This window comes from Castor canadensis, chromosome 2, assembly GCF_047511655.1.
Source record: "Castor canadensis chromosome 2, mCasCan1.hap1v2, whole genome shotgun sequence".
Lineage (NCBI taxonomy): Eukaryota > Metazoa > Chordata > Mammalia > Rodentia > Castoridae > Castor > Castor canadensis.
In genome coordinates this window covers 174,068,160-174,085,390 of record NC_133387.1, presented here as the reverse complement: position 1 = coordinate 174,085,390, position 17,231 = coordinate 174,068,160, and the positions used below count along the sequence as shown (strand labels likewise).

At 46.8% G+C, this 17,231-nt stretch overlaps 1 protein-coding gene across 12 annotated transcripts in view; it reads right to left on the bottom strand.

Annotated features, from left to right (window-relative positions):
- The window catches only part of Pknox2 (PBX/knotted 1 homeobox 2), a 257,000-nt gene that overhangs the window by 61,468 nt on the left and 178,301 nt on the right, over positions 1-17,231 (bottom strand). For all 12 annotated transcript variants that reach the window (XM_074066455.1, XM_074066456.1, XM_074066457.1 and 9 more), the window contains 2 exons: positions 14,810-14,918; positions 1,334-1,473 (listed from right to left, as the gene is read on the bottom strand). In XM_074066455.1, coding sequence (XP_073922556.1) covers positions 1,334-1,473; positions 14,810-14,896 — 227 coding nt within the window. In that variant the 5' untranslated portion in view covers positions 14,897-14,918. The remainder of the gene's footprint in view (positions 1-1,333; positions 1,474-14,809; positions 14,919-17,231) is intronic.

Here is a 17,231-nt window from a genome sequence, read left to right as displayed (position 1 = left end):
GCCTGGCCTGTGCATTGCACAGGTGTGTGTATGTGTGTGTGTGTGTGTGTGTGTGTGTGAGAGAGAGAGAGAGAGAGAGAGAGAGAGAGAGAGAGAGAGAAATAATAAGAGAGAGAGAGATAGGGGGGTGAAGGAGGATTGGGGGTGCTGGTACTGTGTTTTATCTTTCTGCAGAGCCTAGAAGGACCATAGATCATACCACTGCTCTGGACTTTCACCTGTTGACATTAGAGGCATTCTGCTCATCTGAGTAACTAAAAATCATGCCACAGATAACGATAATAACAGTACTAATTACCACCATTATCATTGTCACTGGGGGAGGAGAAGGAGTAAGGAAGGAACCAATCTTCCTATACATTTGTCTTGGGGACATCATTCTACATGTTACTGACATTAGCTGCAATATATGCCCAGTCAGGATAGGCTGTGCTTGCTGACTCACGGGAACGTAGGAGCTTACAAATATGAGCAAGGGTCTGGCATCAATACAGTACAGTATTGATGGAGCCTCATTCAGGCCTGTTCTCAGGGGACTGCATCCTCTTCCCCAACCATGCACACAAGAATTAGAGTACATCAAGGCAGACAGGCCTCGATGAGACTCATCCATTCCTCTGCAACATTCAGGACTCAACCCTGAGTGAATGGAGCAGACACAGAACAAGATGAACAATTGCCTGCTGCCAGCAAACTCCCCATCTTGGGGGAGAGTGCTAGTACCTACAACACCTAAAACACAAAGACCACCATGAATCAAAGTGTAGTTCAAAGACTTGGAATGCTTTTTAAAAAGTTCACCTCTCTCTGTCTACATTGACCTATTGACTTAGCATCTTTGAGCATGGAATCTAGGACTTGGAGTCCCACCTGAGAGTCCTTAGGCTCCCTCTGTGATTTGGATACATACAATGTGTTTGTGCTGCCATGTCGTGGATGGTACAACCAGATGTCCAGTGCTCTGGTGGGCTTGTTGGAGTAAAGGCAAGAGGGGGCAGGGCAAGGAGAGGGTCCTGAGGCAGATACCTGTTGACTGAGCATATCTGAGGTTCATTAGGCCTCATCCCCCCAATTGAGATGGGAACAGGGTCCTTATAGAGATAGGGCCCTGGCCTCCATATCCCTCATAGATACTTCCAGGGAGTTATAATCAACCCACAGTGCCTAGCTGGAGAATTTCTTGATTGATGAGAGAGAGGAAGGCTGAGGAGAGCAGCTGCTGGCCACCCAGTTGCTGATGAGCCCACCGTCTACCCTACATTCTCTTCTCTCACAGTGGAGCTGGGCCTGACACTGTCTGGTGGCTTTTAAGCATGGCTTGAGAGTCTCCTACCTGTACACAGCTCGCTTGTCAGCCTCCAGCTGGGCCTGGGGGTCAATAGGGGCACTGGGTACAGGTGTGCTGGCGGTAGCCGAGGGTGCGGAGATGTGGACAGCCTGGGCCTTAGAGGGTGGCTGGGCAGTTGCCGTCATCTACAGAGGGAAGAAAAGGGAGGTGACAGGTTAGCTCAGCAGACTCCCATGCTGGAATGTGAGGTCTTTCCTTGGCCTGTGGTGTGCCTGGAAAAGAGAATGTGGGCAAGAGAATTGTGAATGCAGGATGAATGTCCACTTGTAGGTACGCTACAGTGGAAAGAAAAGCAGGCCTTTCTTCAAATGAGAATGTTCTAAAAAACAATCTAGGAGCCATCCTACATCAGGGGATGCCCAGCACAATTTGAAAGAGATGATTCTTAATGCAAATGTAGTGATCTTTGCCCAGAAGTAGAAAAACAATACCTTTTAGTTATGCTTATGAATCTCTTGGACAGTAATAAGTTTGATTTGATGACTTTGAAGATCAGGAAGAGAGTAGTTCAATCAGTTCTTGTTTGGGCAGAGGTTTATTTATTTCTTTTAATGCAAGCCAAGAGGTAATGCTTCTAATGGTTTTGATTGATGACTGAATGGGTCTCCAAATTTGTTTTACCTGGCTACTTGAAGATAAGGTTTTAATGGACAATGGAGAGATTTCTGTTCTTGGCCAGAACAAATATTTACAGAAGTGGTTTTCATACTGTGTTATAGGTTTTGGAAGGTGTCCTGAGGCCTCCAATTTTGTGCCAACCCGAGAAACTCCTTTTAATATTATATATTGGACTTTCTGTCTAAGGCTTTGTTGAAAGAAATGGTTCAGTAGCTTCAAATTTTTTGAAAACCATCATTATGGAATTTAATGCTTTTACATTATATATCCTTTAGTCAAACAGATCTCTAAAAGAGTGGATAGTGTCACACCTCCCTCTCTTCCATCACCCTAGCACCATGATGGCTCTTAATCACACTGTGTTGTTGGCCTGAACACACTTGTCTGTCTACTGCTCACTCCTGCATCTCTAGCACCTAAATGGACATATTTAATAAAGACAATTGATGCTTAACAAATACATTCATTGAGAAAATGAGTGAATGAATAAATGAATGAGTTGCCTTGAAGGAATCAGATATTTTACATCTGGGAAATTCATCATAGGATACAGGTCCTACTTTCTGGAAGAAAAAGTATTGTATTTCTGTGAGCACAAGCATTATTGCTGGTATGTATATCCCAAGGCATTTGCATGTCTTCTTCTCTTCACTTATATTTTCTCAGATGTACCCAGACCCTAAACCTCTTGCTTTATTTTCTGCATAGCCCTTACCATGACCGTATTATGTCTGTTTGCTTATTTATTTTCTCCCCACTTCTATTTAAAGCTTAAGCTTGAGGAGGACTCATAACAGTTGTAGTCCTAGGACCAGAAGAGTCTAGCACTAGTGAGAATTCAATAAATATTTATTGAGTCAATGAATTAATGAATGACAGGGGATGAATGAGATTGAGACTATAAAAGAAGTGTCTGTGTTCTTCTATGCTGTGTCATTTTTGTCAGGAAGAAACATCCTTTTTGCTGTTAGCTAATGTGGGGAAATGTTCCCAACTAGTAAGGGCTTTGGCAGTGCATCTTGCTGCCTGTAGCCAGCAGACAACTGCTTGAATCCTACTGTCTCTCTCTATTAGCCTCTGACCTTGGGCAAATCCTTTAACTTTCCTAAGCTCCTATTTTCTCATCAGCAAGCAAATTGGTGACCTTTTAGGATTCACAGATATTAAAGACCTGCTATAAGGAAACAGATAGAAGCAAATGTACCAGTTTTCAGAAGAGAAAGGAGGTGGATTCAGAGAAAATGAAATCCTCTTCACACTGATCTGGACTAAATTCACTCATCCATTAGCTTGCTAACACAACTGGCCATGTTTTCAAATGCTTCTTAAGTCCCTGCCATCTACCAAGAGGCCCTGTGCCTCAAACTCATGATCCTCCTGCCTCAGCCTCCCAAGTGCTGGGATTACAGATGTGCATCACCAAGACCAGCTTCAATTGGTGGATTTGCCATTGACTATTAAGCTGGCAGATCAGGAAATCATGGTGTTAATGACCTTGACAAGTTATCTCCCAAAATCCTTGGAAAACATGAGGAGACGTGGTCCAGTGGACAATTGCATGGATTAGTAAACCACACCTAACAGATAACAAAAATCAGATGTCATGGGCTACATGTTTCCTTTTTAGTCCTCTTCTTCAATACTTATCAAGAATTTAGAGAGTCTCCAAAGAAATGCTCAACAAATTTATGGATGACATAAAATTGGGATCCAAAGGATCTTCACAGATTTTAGAAATAGGCTAAACCTAATAAGATTAATTTTCATCTAATAAGTTAAAGTTGAACACTTCTAATATTTGGACCAAAAAAAAAATCAATAACGTTAGTGTACTACAAGGGACACATGGCTTAGCAACAGTGTTTTAGTTGACAGCTAGCTCAATCTATCCAAAGTGTAATATGTCTATCAAAAAGAAAAAAAAACCAGCTTCAAACTAATGCTGTGTAAGGATGCTTTAACAGAAGCAAAGCTCATGGAATAGGAGGCTTATGAACCTGCTGTACTTTGATTGAACATGAATAGGAAAGCACATTCAGTGGAGTGGACTAGGATACTATAGAATCCCATCACAATCCTGGTCCTCATACATTATATGAGGACTACTGGAAGGATCCTGGAAGGTACAAGCAAAACTCGAAAAGTCTGAATGAGGGGATTAAATTAGATCAGTCCTATTTTATGTACCCCACAGGACCAAACTATAGTGCATTAAATCTATAATGAGGAGTTAATTTATGCAATACATTTCCAAGCCCTTGACTCTCCAAGGCTGGAGTCAGCTGCCTCCAGGTGTGTCCCCTGAGGAAGTGATGGGAGCTTTGGCTGGATGGCCAGGTTAGGTGACATCAAAAGTTCCCTCCAACACTGACAGGCTTGGATGCAATGAGGGTGCTTTAACTCACCAGACACAGCACTGAGCTGGCCAGAGGCTCAGTTAGAGTAATGCATAATATGTAAAACTCAGTAGTGCTTCCCAGATGGAGGGCTGTTGATATTATTAAACATGAAATCTCCAAAATGTACTACTGTCGTAAAGCAAGGCACTGCTATGTCCATACAACTTGTTTGAAAGTGAACTGTCAGTGGAGTGGCACCGTCTGCTATGCCCACTAAATGAATTCTACAGAGGCTTCCACTAAAATGATCTTCTAGAATACAAAGGAAGGAGGCAGGTGATCCTTTACCTCTCAGCTGCTCCTTCCCAGGCAGGACTTTGGGGAAAGGTGGGAGGAAAGTCCTGCTGGGCTAATGAGGAATGCATAGGAGGAAAAAAAATGTAAATCAAAAGTGCTCACTTGCACGCATCCCAAGGGGCCCCACCTAGAGGCTGGGAGGAGGGGAGAAGAGCAGAGCAGGTCTGAGGAGGATGATGACTCAAATTTATATAGCTCGTGGGGACCAATTCAGCAAACTCTGCATTTCTTCTAGGTTTGGAGGATGAATCTGTACTTCCAAATAGGTTTCTTTTTCTAGCCAGAGACCTCTATTTCTCAAGAATTAGAGCTCTGAGGAACAGGACCTGTGGCTGTCTATAGGGTCTTGGGGACTTACAGGGGGATGGGGATACCTGGAGGTCAGTTTTGGGGATAGCATAGCCAGAACAGTGGGAACAGGGAGAGAACTTGGATGTACCAGGGCTGGGCATGGCCTTATGGAGCTGCCTTGTTCTGGCCTGTGAATACCAATTGTTAAAATGTTCAGGAATTTTGCAAGCTGGTTGGTGGCACATGGGTATCTTGAAATTGGCTATGGTGGGAACATTTACACCAAGAAAACTGGCAAATGGTATAAACTAGGCCTCCCTGCCCTCTCCATTTCCACCCTCAGAGAGCCAATTGTTAGCTATTTACTGGCACACCACTGCTCTCAGTGTTCTCCCAAGCTGATTTTCTTCCATTCTCTTTGGTCTGAGATGGAAGAAACTGGCCTGATACAATGCATGAAGCCACTTATTTCATTCCCATCTGGTCTCAGAGCTGGCTACTCCAGATTCCGAACTTTCCTTTAAGGAAAGCTGCTTTAGAGGCTCACCTGGGACAGGGTAGGAATACTACAGACATGTAGGACTATCCCTTTTCAAGGAGAGGAAGCTAGGGCCCAGAAGAGAAGAAGCAGAGTTCACTTCTCAGCACATGTTCTTAATCTTCATTTAGTTCACATTGTTCTCACTGTTGGTCCCAGCTTTTCCCTGTCCCCAAGCCTCACATACACAGTTAAAGTCAATTCCCCCCAACAAGAATGGTTCCAGGAATGCCTCATCCATGCAGAATCCAAGAAGGAAGGCACAAAGGGTTTATTAACCCAAGGGTGCCCACTGCTAAGCTGACATCCCATGTGGAGGCTATGGAGAAGCCTGAAGATCTAGGGCCCAGGAAGAAAGAGGATTGTTTTGACAGTGAGAGGCCTCAAGCATTCAGGTGCTCAAGCTCTGAATTGCAATCAGTTGTTTCCTCTGCTTGGCATTCCTCTCTGCTGCTCACAGGAGGTGGGAACAGGTGACTCAGAATGAGGAACAATACCAAAGTTGTTTTGTGGCATGCGAGGGAGGCCTCCTGTGTGAGTAAGAGCAGAGGTGTTGGCACTGGTTAAAAAGTAGTTTTGAATCCTGTCCTTGCCATTGACTGCTGGGCAACTTGTATGCGAAATTTTACCTTCTGGGGGTTCAAGGGAGATAGCGACGATACCCCTGCTGTGAGGATGGCTGTTCCTTTGGTGGAGAATCTGGCATGGGCAGGTCCCTCTGCTCTGTGCTTCTGTGGCCTAGGCACACAGCTCCACTGGCCTGCTTGCTTGCCTCTCTCCCCGACTAGCCTGGAGGATCTTGAGGGCAGGGTCCAGGTCTTGGGTTTACTGTTGTAGCCTCAGTACCCGATGCAGAGAATACCCCAAAAATTTATGGAATGTGAGAATGACTGGCACAGAGTAGGTAGGACTTCCCATTGGATGCTACCTTTCTAATCATGGGTTTACCTTCCTGACCCTGAATGCATCAGGCCACAAGAGAACCCTATAGTACCTGACCTCACATTAACTGGAGCAGTGGGCGTCCAGACCAGATCTGCAGGCAACAGTACATGCTAGGAGGCACTGGGATGAGCATCTTCTTTGAATTTGACTCTCCTTCTGCCTGTGTGACCTGGGAAAGTTACTCAACCTTTCTGATCCAGGGTCCTTGTATGGGAATAATTATACCTAATGAATGGGTTGTTAGAATTAAATGAGATAATGCATGGCAAAGCAGCTAGCATTAAATAGCTACTCAATGAATGGTAGTTGCTGTTAATATAATGCACATAGCCTGCAGCCCACACTCTGATAGCTGGCTGCCTTTGACTGTGGGCTGCTATGGGGTCGGGTGGGTATGAGTGTGCCTCAGCTGAAGGAACTCACTTTTTGAAAGCAAGGGACTTAGGGGCAGGAAAGGGGGCTCTGGTGTGGTAGAAACACACCAAAATTGCCAATCACCAGCTGTCACCTTGGGCAAGTGACCCAATTCCTTTGAGCCTCAGTTTCCCCATCAGATGAAAATGGAGCTAATGATATTTATTCTCAGGTCTCTACCACGAGACTACATGGGAGGTAATTTCCAAATAGTGGATGCTCAGCACCAGTAAGAAGTCAAACTTTGGCTTCTTAGCCCTTTTTAAATTTGGGTGCTAGGGATGGAACCCAGAGTCTCAAGCATGCCAGGCAGACTCTACCACTGGGCCACATTCCTAAACCTCTAAGCACTTTTACCATTGGTTTAGTTAGTTAGTTTTGCTTTTTTTTTTTTTTTTGGAGACAGCATCTTGCTATGTAGCCCAGACTAGTCTTGAACTCACAACCTTCCTGCCTCTGTCTCCTGAGTGCTGGGATAACAGGCATGAGCCACTGTGCCTGGTCCTCCTCTATGACCTGTTAATGCTCCTTTTGCCAATCTTCCTCCTCTGAATCCAAACCCTAACCCATCCCAGAGACCCTAGCACCCATATCTTCTGTGTCTCCCTACACACACCCTTCCTTCAGCCCTGGTCTTATTTGTTGTGACTATCAGGGCCACATACCTCTCTCAGGTAACTTCCTACAAACCCTGGACAACCTACACCTGCTGACAAGTCATCAGACACTTTTCCTAAGAGGATGTCCCCTCTTCTGAGTCCTGTACCTGACAGGGGCAGAATGTGGATTGACCAGACCCTGCAGAAACCCATCGGGGCAGCCCAGGTCTGGCCACTAGGGGCCCTTAAGGCTCCCAGCAGTTCTGGGGTAGGACAGCATGGATCATTTTCCTGGCAACCAGGAGGGAGTCCAAGGACCTGGAAGGAGGTCAGGGCTTGAAGCCATATGGTAAATAATAAGTTTGGCCTGAACTGGTGGGAGGCAGCACTGGGCATAGCCAATACTGGGGGTGGGGATAATAGCTCCAAGGTGCTCCAAGTCTGGGCTGCTCATTGACCACTCCCAATAAAGAGGTACAGCCCCCTCCTCCTTCCCTCACCATCAGACCCCACTGCACCAGGCTGCCCAAGCACATCTGATGGCTCACAGCTTCCCACCTTTGCTCCCACAGCTACTCTGCAGGAAGGAGTTTCCCTCCCACCCAGCTTCCCCTTACTTTCCCGAGAAGACGTTACTGATCTCCACACTCCCAGACCTCAACCTTGGCCCCTGCTGCAGGTATCTAACCTCACTATCTGTGCCCTTTATTTGTCTGCTCCATGGGTGGATGGGCTCCCCAGCTCTTGTGGCTGGCTCCAATGTGTTTGTTAAATGACTAAATGATGGATTGAGTGGAGGAATGAGTAAGTGATGAGTTAAAGGGAGCCGAGAGGACAAAGAGGGATCTTTAAAACATCCCCAGTCAGCCCAAGGAGAGGAAGGACTGGCAACAGATCTGCCTTGGCATCTGGAAGGGGTTCCTGGGACAGCAGACTCAGGTCACCTCCACTAGGATCCCAGGGCTAACTGGAGAAACCAGACACAGGAGTTGTGCTGTACTTTGCGGGGGAATGTCTCAATTAATTAATGAATTGCACAAGGGTTTGTAGGAAGTGGCTTACAAAATGAGTTCTGTTAATTGTGACCAGGCCCTAACTGCATGTCCTGGGGTATCACTGACCTGAGGCTGATCACAGGCTGGCCTGGCACTTGGAGGTCAGTCTCTCACTTCCCATCTTCGTGCTGGGAGGTGACTGCAACCCACTCTTCCTGTCCATCTCTGGAGAATCCCTCACTTTTATCAGTCTCAAACCATTGATTTCTATTAGGTCCTTTAGGGGGACTAACAATCTCAGGGTGTGCGTACCTCTGTGGTGGTGGTGGGGGTTCTCAACATGAGAAATATATCTGATATGCCTATTCCTAATAAAAAGTAATTAAAGTTCAATCCAATCTGGGCTGTGCAAGATGTGCAGAAGATAGAGTGAGAAGTTGGTTGGGGCATGGGTAAATGAATAGAGCCTGAGAAACACAATACACCATTCACACCCATGCTTCTGATGAGCTGTGAGGCAAGGTGACCTCATTTCACCAGTGCAGAAACTATGGCCCCAAGTAGACTATCAGCCCCATTAGGGCAGAACCTCTGCTAATTTTGCACCTCCACTGCATAGCACAAAATCTCCAGACCTATAGGAGGTGCTCAGTATTTATTGAATGGATGAAATAGTGCTGAAATGTCTTGTCTAAATCTGTATAATTCATCAGCAGCTGAGCTGGGGCCAGGCTTAGGACCCAGAATTTCTGTTGTGTTGAGTCACCCAACTCCAAGGGCAACAGTCATCCTGGGTCCTTACCCAGACCCCTCTCGTTAAGCCACAGCGACACTGGAGCTCCCAGAAGAAGTCACAGGAAGGGGACGTAGGCATGTGAAATGCTCCTTAGCCCTGCTGCTAACATGGCTCACCTGTTCCCTGATTTATTTTAGGCTTTGTATCCTTGGGCCATTAACTATTTTTGTAGCTGTTTAGGGCACTTATCCTGCTTGGAGATGACGAGATAGACAATAAGATCACTGTGTTTTTTGTAACCATTAGAATTAAGATAGTAAGTTCATCAGTGGAAAAAACCTGGTCTAGGTCATGAGCATGTTTCCTCACAGACTTCAAAGTCATGGAGCTAACCCACTGACTCCTCCACTGGAGCAGAAGGCCCCCAGTTGGATCTGGAGGTTATTTTTGCTTTTTACACAATGAAGAATACAGGTCTGGGGTGAGTTGGAGTCTGGAGATCTGTCCAGTTTAAAGACATGGGTGGCCCAAGCAGGCAGGGAGAGAGGTCACTGTGCACAAAGGGAAGAAAGGCCCAGCAGAAAATAAAAAAGAAAGAGAAGAGTCTGTTTTGATGAGTCAAAGCAAGGAAAGGTGGGTCCCCCATATGGTCCCTGGGGTGTTGCCCCCAGGGGCAGAAGGAGCTGTCAATCACAGCTACAGAAAAGGCTTAGGGAACTTTCAAAGCAGCTGAATTAACTCTATTGCGGCAGAGCAAATGTGTTTCACAGGCAGCTGAGCAGAGGGCCCTGCAAGGCAGGGGGCTCCAGGCCTTAAAGAGATGAGAGGAATGTAAACTAGTGTGACAACATCTGAACCCGCTTGCCCTGCCCATCACAGCTGCACAGCCTGGATGGAGGCCATTCACAGCCAGAGGCCCCAGCCACCCCCTCTGTCTCTAGTTAATGAAACCAGCATGGGGATCCTAATGACTGATCAAAGCCCAGCCAGATTCCCCAGGATGATGCACCCCTGGCCTAGCCTAGTGGGGTGGTGCTAGGATGGGGAGGGAAAGAAAGTACTCAGAGAAGCAAGAGAGACCACTTAGGCTCCCCACACACAGCTGGCCCCAGTCTTACTGGCCTCTTGCAGGGTAGGTGTGCAGGTAGTTTCTACATCAGATTGGCAAGTGTAGACGCTGGGATCCTGGACACCACTCTCCTCCCTCCAGGGCAGCCTCGAGCCAAAGCTTAACTTCCTTCTGAAGTGACCTTCCCATACAAGTCCAGAACTTCAAGTTCTGACTTTGCCTGTCTTGTTCTCTCTGGTCAGTAATGAGGCTCAGACTTAGTAAGCTGCCAAAATCCTTTTAATAGCAGCTATTGTCAAGTCACTCTACACCAGCTACCTACCTATCAATTCGTTCCTAATCTACATTATCCACTGACTGCCCACATCCATAGGGGCTAGGCCTGGTGGATCAGACAAGGATTTCTGACTTGCTGGGGACATGCAGACAGAAGAATACAAAATATTGAATATATGCACCAATAGACCAGATAAAAATATGTGTCTTGCCTGTGAACCAAGGGCAAAGGTGTTCATGGAGTAGCAGGTAAGCGACTATGTTTGAGAAAGCATGGGGTGGGGAGTGCTGGTAGCTAGAGCCTGTTTCATGGGGTAAATGAGGGTGCAGAAGTTGCTGTCCTCCCTAGTAAGTCCCAATGACCTCCCGGAGTTGCTGGTAGAGCTGCAGAAGGGAGAACTTTGCTTGGTGGAAGATGTTGCATATAGAGTGTTATAGGAAAGAGGAAGACTTGAAGAAGGTATTTCTGGGGTAGAAAGAGAGAGTACATGAATGAAGGATAAATGCCTATGAGTGTGAGCACATTCTAGAGGAAGGCTAGAGAAACACTTGCTGGGACTCTAAGCCCTTACGAGAGGGGAGTGACTATAATGGTGTTCCATTATAGTTAGCAGGGATGCTGGAGGAGTGGACTGTGAAAGTGCAGGTGACAGTGATGGCCATGCCCACTGTGGCAGAGGTGTAGAACAAAGTGAGTGATGCAGGAATTAACACAGTGTATTGAACTGAGGGATTATACACCTAGCTTATATCATTTTCCTGGAGACTGTGTTTTCATTAAACATGATCCCCAGTGGCTCACCCCTACCTCTTCTGGGCATAAAGTGAGAGTCTAGATTAAGGACCCAGCTACAGCATGCTGCTATTGTAGCTAGACAGTAGGGGAGTGCTGCTACCCTAGTAGAATGTAATAGTAAGCCATGGGAAGGAGGAAGTGTTTATAGGAAGGGTTCCACTGGGTTACTACTTTTGCAATTTCTAAATGTACAGTCATTCTTCAGTACACAATAAACAGAGTGATGTCTTTATGAGTAATCATAGAATTTCTCCTGGATGGACTCAAACAGTACTGAGAGGCTAGAAGCCACTTAGCCACTATGCCTCTTTGGCTTATGCCCAAATAGCATGGGGCCATAATCATTAATGTTTCTCTGCTAAAATGGGAAGAAAAAAAAAGTCTCCCTCATTTTTAATAACTTTATTCCCCAAACTTCAAATATGAAAATTGTCAAGTTAAGAACTTGCCTCAAAAAAAATTTCTAATTTATTATAAAGAAGGTCCGGGGCTTGGGAATTTTTTAATGCAGATTCCTAATTTTCCAAAGTGACATTCTCCTGTGCATTTGAATAGATTATGTTCAGTATTGCTAGCCCTTAGCACAACGGGAACATTATTAAAACGATTGCTCGGGTCTCAGAGGAAGGGCTCTGCTTCTCGCTTCCTTTTTCATTTGGGGACTTCATATCAGAGACTGTCCATTTCTTGCCTGTGGAGGAAGCTGGGTTTCTGAAGAGGTGATATAGAGATGTGTCATACAGGGGCTAGAAGTGAGCCGACCTGAAGGAATGAGGAGGGAAAGGGCCTCCATTCCCAAGAGCCCTGTTTAGAATGCAAATCCCCTGCGTCTCTGACCTATGTTCCTATTATAAGGCCCTCTTTCCTGAAGACACTGAGTGTCAGAGAGCAGCTGATTCTTTAGGATAATGACATTACAAGAGAAATGGAGCATCCCCTGAGGAGCTGGGGGTCAGCTCTTGAAAGCTGAGAGGAAGGAAGGCAGGAGGACCAGCACAAGGTCCTGTCATCGAATGCCAGTGGCCAAGCACATGTGGAAGAAGAGTCACCCCAGGCCTAAAGAATGGGAGAGATGGGCCCCCTCTAGAGTCAATTGGCTCCAAAGGCCACACTTTGAAGACAAACTTTGCCTCATGAGTTGGGGACCTTTGTTGGGGGACCTCAGCCCCCGCTTCCTCACTCCCCTCCATCCCTGCCCTAACATTCCCCCTATTCAGGCCTTTTCTTGGAAACCAGCTCAGCTGAGGGAAGACCAATGGCAATTTAGCCATAGCCTAGTGGCTTAGCCAAGGCCATAAAGACCCCAAGACCTTGGCTTGATCACTCTTCAACGAACACTGAGACCCACAAAGGCCAGAGCAGCTCAGTGGTGGCTTCTGGGGGGCTGAGCACCTTAGGGCTGCAGCCCCACCTTCATCCCCTCCCTCAGCAGCTGGGATTTATTCAACCAGCTGTATGTATGCTGAGAATTAAATTAGGCTTCTGGATCAGCATTCTTGGACAACACAGGCCCTTACTACAGCTCTCTGGCTAATCCCTGCCAAACCAAAACTTCTCCCAGCTGTCCAGGCAGGCAACACTGGGAGGGGAGAGAGGGAGGAAGCAGCCGTCTCCAGCTGTGCCATTCAGTGCTCTCTGACCTCTCAGGCCTGCTCTATCTATCCCTGAGCCTAGGGTATGGGGCCATGGGCACCCATTACCTGCTTAACACAGCAATGTCCCACCTCTGTTCCCCAGTCCCACTGTGGAGTTTGGAAAGCAGGATCCAGTTACAAAAGAAACAGTGCCTCTCAATACCCTGGGAGGTCCCAACACTGATCAAGCAGATTAAGGGATGGGTCTGCATCTATGGAGGAAGGCTAGCTTCTGGTCCCTATCATGACTCAGAGGTTCCTCTTCTCTGTCACTTTCTCTTCTCCCTAGTTAGGGGCTCCTTCTGAACTTCTCTACAAAGGAAAGGACACTGATATACTGTTGGATGCCTAAAACTTTCAAACAGAGTTGCTGGTATAAATGCCAAGTCCAGACCAAAGGTCATTTGTGGGAAGTTACGTGGAGGAAGCAAACCATGAATATGAGATTTGGTTGGGTTGAGCTGAGGAAGGGGAGTGAAGCTGCTGTGTAGGGCAAGGCTGGTGACTCAAGGACATGTGGTGGAAGGTTGGTGAGTGACAGGGCTTTTGTACTTTTCAGGGGAAGAGGAGTCAAAGGTGGTCTGAATGAAGAACACTGCAAAACGGCCCATATCATCTGGTCATTTTCTGGGAAAAGAGGAGGATGTATACAGCAGCTGCTCTAGGCTCACATTAGGCTGGGACCACAAGGGCCACAGGATCTAATGTGAGCAAAAGTCTCCTGGGACTGCCTATTAACACCCTTATGCAGATCTTCCCTGTGGTCTGTGAGGAGGGCTACATTTGAAATGCTAATGATGAGAAATAGAGAAGGATGAAGACAGCTGCTGGAGGAGAGAGGTAACCTGGCACACAGTAGGCACTCCCTACACAGGCTCACATGCATGAATGAGTAAACATTCTGGTGAGTGCATTTCATGTGACAGATGCTCACTAAGTAATAAAAGTAAAAAAAGATTATTGAATTAATACTGACTTGTGAGACCAGGGTAGAGAAAACAGAAGAGCATGAAGGGACAGGTCAGGGAAGGGAGCCTCTTACGGAAAGCTCAGTTGCAGAACTTAGGCTCTCAGAGATCTGAGGGCAGGTGGAGGAAAGCAGAGATAGTAGTAGGTCTCAAGGACTGCAAACACCCACAATCCAGGAGGCTTCGAGAAGCAGAGACTATGAAGACTGTGAGAAGGATGCTGCCTGGGAGGTGCTAGAACCACTGCAGAATTTAAAACCAGGAAGTATCAGAAGAACTGGGGAAGCTGAGCAGAGAGTGCAAGCCGGGAACCAGGTAAAAGACGATAGAGGGTGCAGAGAAAGAATCCTGCTCTTTCTATGTAGAAGCACAGCAGAGTCCAAATGAGAACTGAAGTTCTCCCAGTAGGCAGGCAGAGGAAGCCTGGACGAGAGGGCTCTAGTAAGTAAGGGGGATCTGGTATTGAGAAAGTCCTAAGCAGGAAATACCCCAAACACTCAAAAGTAGACTTCACTTACATCTTACCTGAGTGTGGATTTTGTCTTGATGATTACACGAGTTGTACGTTCTAATGTCTGTGGAGTGGGAGTGGGGGACAGGTCTATGACTACTACCCCAATTTATGGTCCTAGTGACAGAAATACCCAAGTAGGCTCCAAACATGGCATTTTGTCAAGGCAATGAATCCTTTTTAGAGTCTGAGTTCACAGGACTCTGCAGAGATGCCTCCACAGGCCTGCTAGAGGCAGAGCCTCCAGTACTGCTAACACTGAAGCAAGCCTAGCCCTGCCTGTTAGCCGCAGAATATCACAGACATCAACCCCCCACCACCATGAGGTTGCCAAGGCCACCACACTCCCTCCCCATTCTTCCCTGGCACACTCACCTGTGAGCTGTCCTGGTAGGGTGGGGGAGGGACATTCTGCGTGGCCATCATTGTCAGAGCTGGGGCTGGGGAGGCATGTTGCATCATGGGATTGATTCACATCGAGGATCTGTGGGCAGGAGAAAGGAGACCGCACCATTAATACCACCAAGCATAGGCAGCCCGGGGGACCAACCAGCTCCATGCGCTTTCTGGCTGGACCACCTGAACTGACAGGATAAGCAAGGGCTGGAGGCCCTACAGGGGAACAAATGATAACTAAGGGAGAGGCCTGGGTGGGGAGGGGCTTGCTGTGCTATTTTGACTTGAAAGAAACAATATTCAAATCATATGTAAAACAACCTGTACCCCTGCGGTGAAGCTTTGTTTAGCATCAGCTCTGGCTTGATGTGTGGGGTGTAGGAAATGAAGGGTGGCTTGGCTGGTGGTAGCCCAGGGGGATTGGAGGCCATTTGGATACCCTCCTTCCTGGCCTGGCTTGGAAAAGCCCTGAGCTTAATCCAGACCCCAAGACAAAGGTGTGCTTGTTCTACCTTTTCCAGGCATTCTGGAGCAACCACCAGCATCCACAAGGGCAGGAAACCCTCAGGTCCCTAACTTCCCTGCTCCAGGATCTCCAAGACCTTGCCCACCCTCCCAAGTGTGCTCACCACACCCCCTAGTGGTGGCAAGGGATGTGGGACTCTGGCCATTCCTCAAACTGCAGCCCAAGGGTGACCACCTAGAGGTTTTTGGAAGGGAAAGAAGCAGGTGAACATCATATATATATATAATTTTATTTTATATATATATATATATAATTTTATTTTATATATATATATATAATTTTATTATATATATATATATATATATTTTTTTTTTTTTTTGGTGAGCCCAGGACTTCTTTTAGTTTTGATTCAATAGAGAGTCATAGGAATGTGGGGCCAAAAGCCCATCAGAGCCAAGTGGTCAGCCTGACTTTTATAGAGGAGACAGGCCATGAGGAGGGATGTGTGTGTGTGTGTGTGTGTGTGTGTGTGTGTGTGTGTGTTTTCTAGGTCTGCTTCTCTGCACCCCACCTCATCACCAGTAAGTGAGTAGCCCCCATGGGGCCTTAAAATTTCCCCTTGAACTAGAACATGGTACAGTAAGTGGAGCCATCCTGGCAATGCAACCTAAGGAAGCAGAATGCCCAAAGAGCTGCTGAGCTACAGTGCATGCCTGGAATATTTGGAGTCAGAAACCACAGGCTTGTTATTGATACAGGGTTGTCCAGTGTAGGATGGGAGATCCCTGAGAATATCTGGAATGCAGGACCTATTTCCTGAGTGGAGGTGCTAATGAGCTAGAATTTTGGGGGAGCCAGTGTTCAGATCTCCCTCCCTTCTCCAAGGATGCCACCCTCCTCCAGTCTGATGCCCAGTCATCCTGACCCTCCCCAAGGTCCTCCAAATTGTCCACATACCTGAATTCTGTGGGAATCTCAGGGTGTCTTAGAGCTGCCATTAAAGATCTAACCTGGCCTGACCTGAACCTCCAAAGTACCAAGCATGATTTGAACTCAAGTGTACATGCAAAGCAGTGATTTATTTCATTTAAAAGATGTTTATCATATACCACCTCTGCGCAGGAAACTGTGTTGAGGGGTGAGACAGGGTAGATGAATGAGGCCAGGTCTTCTCTGCAGGGAGTGTGGCTGATAGAGGGAGGTGATAATCTGGTGGAAAGATGGTAAGGTGGGGATGGTGCAGGAAGTGATGGCTTTTTCTGGGTGGGGAAGTCCCATTAGCCTCACTGCCTGTACCTCGCCACACCCTGGCCTGACCCCCAGAAGATGGGCCACCAGGATATGCTTGTGACAAAAGCATGCAGAATCTCATCCATCTCACACAAGATGGCACGGATATCTGGGTTTTCTTTTGCACAGAAGCTTAGGCAGGAGAATTGTCCAGGCTTGTCTTCATGGCAAGAGCAGAGCAGAGAGGGTTTCAGAGGTAAAGAAAAAAAAAAGAAGAAGAAGATACAGATCTTCTCCTCCTCCTCCTCCTGCTCCTCCTTCGTCCATGGATCCCAGGACCTTGCACATGCTAGGCAAGCTACAGTCCCAGCCCAGATACAACTTCACTGAGACATTAAAAAGAACTAGAATTAAGACGAGATATCAATAGCAAAATGAGTGTTTATTCTCTCCCTTTTTTGAACGCTGACGAAAAAGGGATATTTCAGGGGATGTTTGGGGATGGGGCTAGAAGGGCTGCAGGACTGCAGTACCAAATGCATCCAGAAGAGGGACTCTGCTGGCAGAGTCAGGGTGGGAGCTGCATCTAGGAGGGAGATTTTTCTCCCCTCTTAGGGCAACTGGTTGGTTCCCCTTAACACAGGATTGAGTCTTTTGGTAACTTCATTCCAGAAGTGAGAAATTCACAGTGAAGGAAAAAACCGG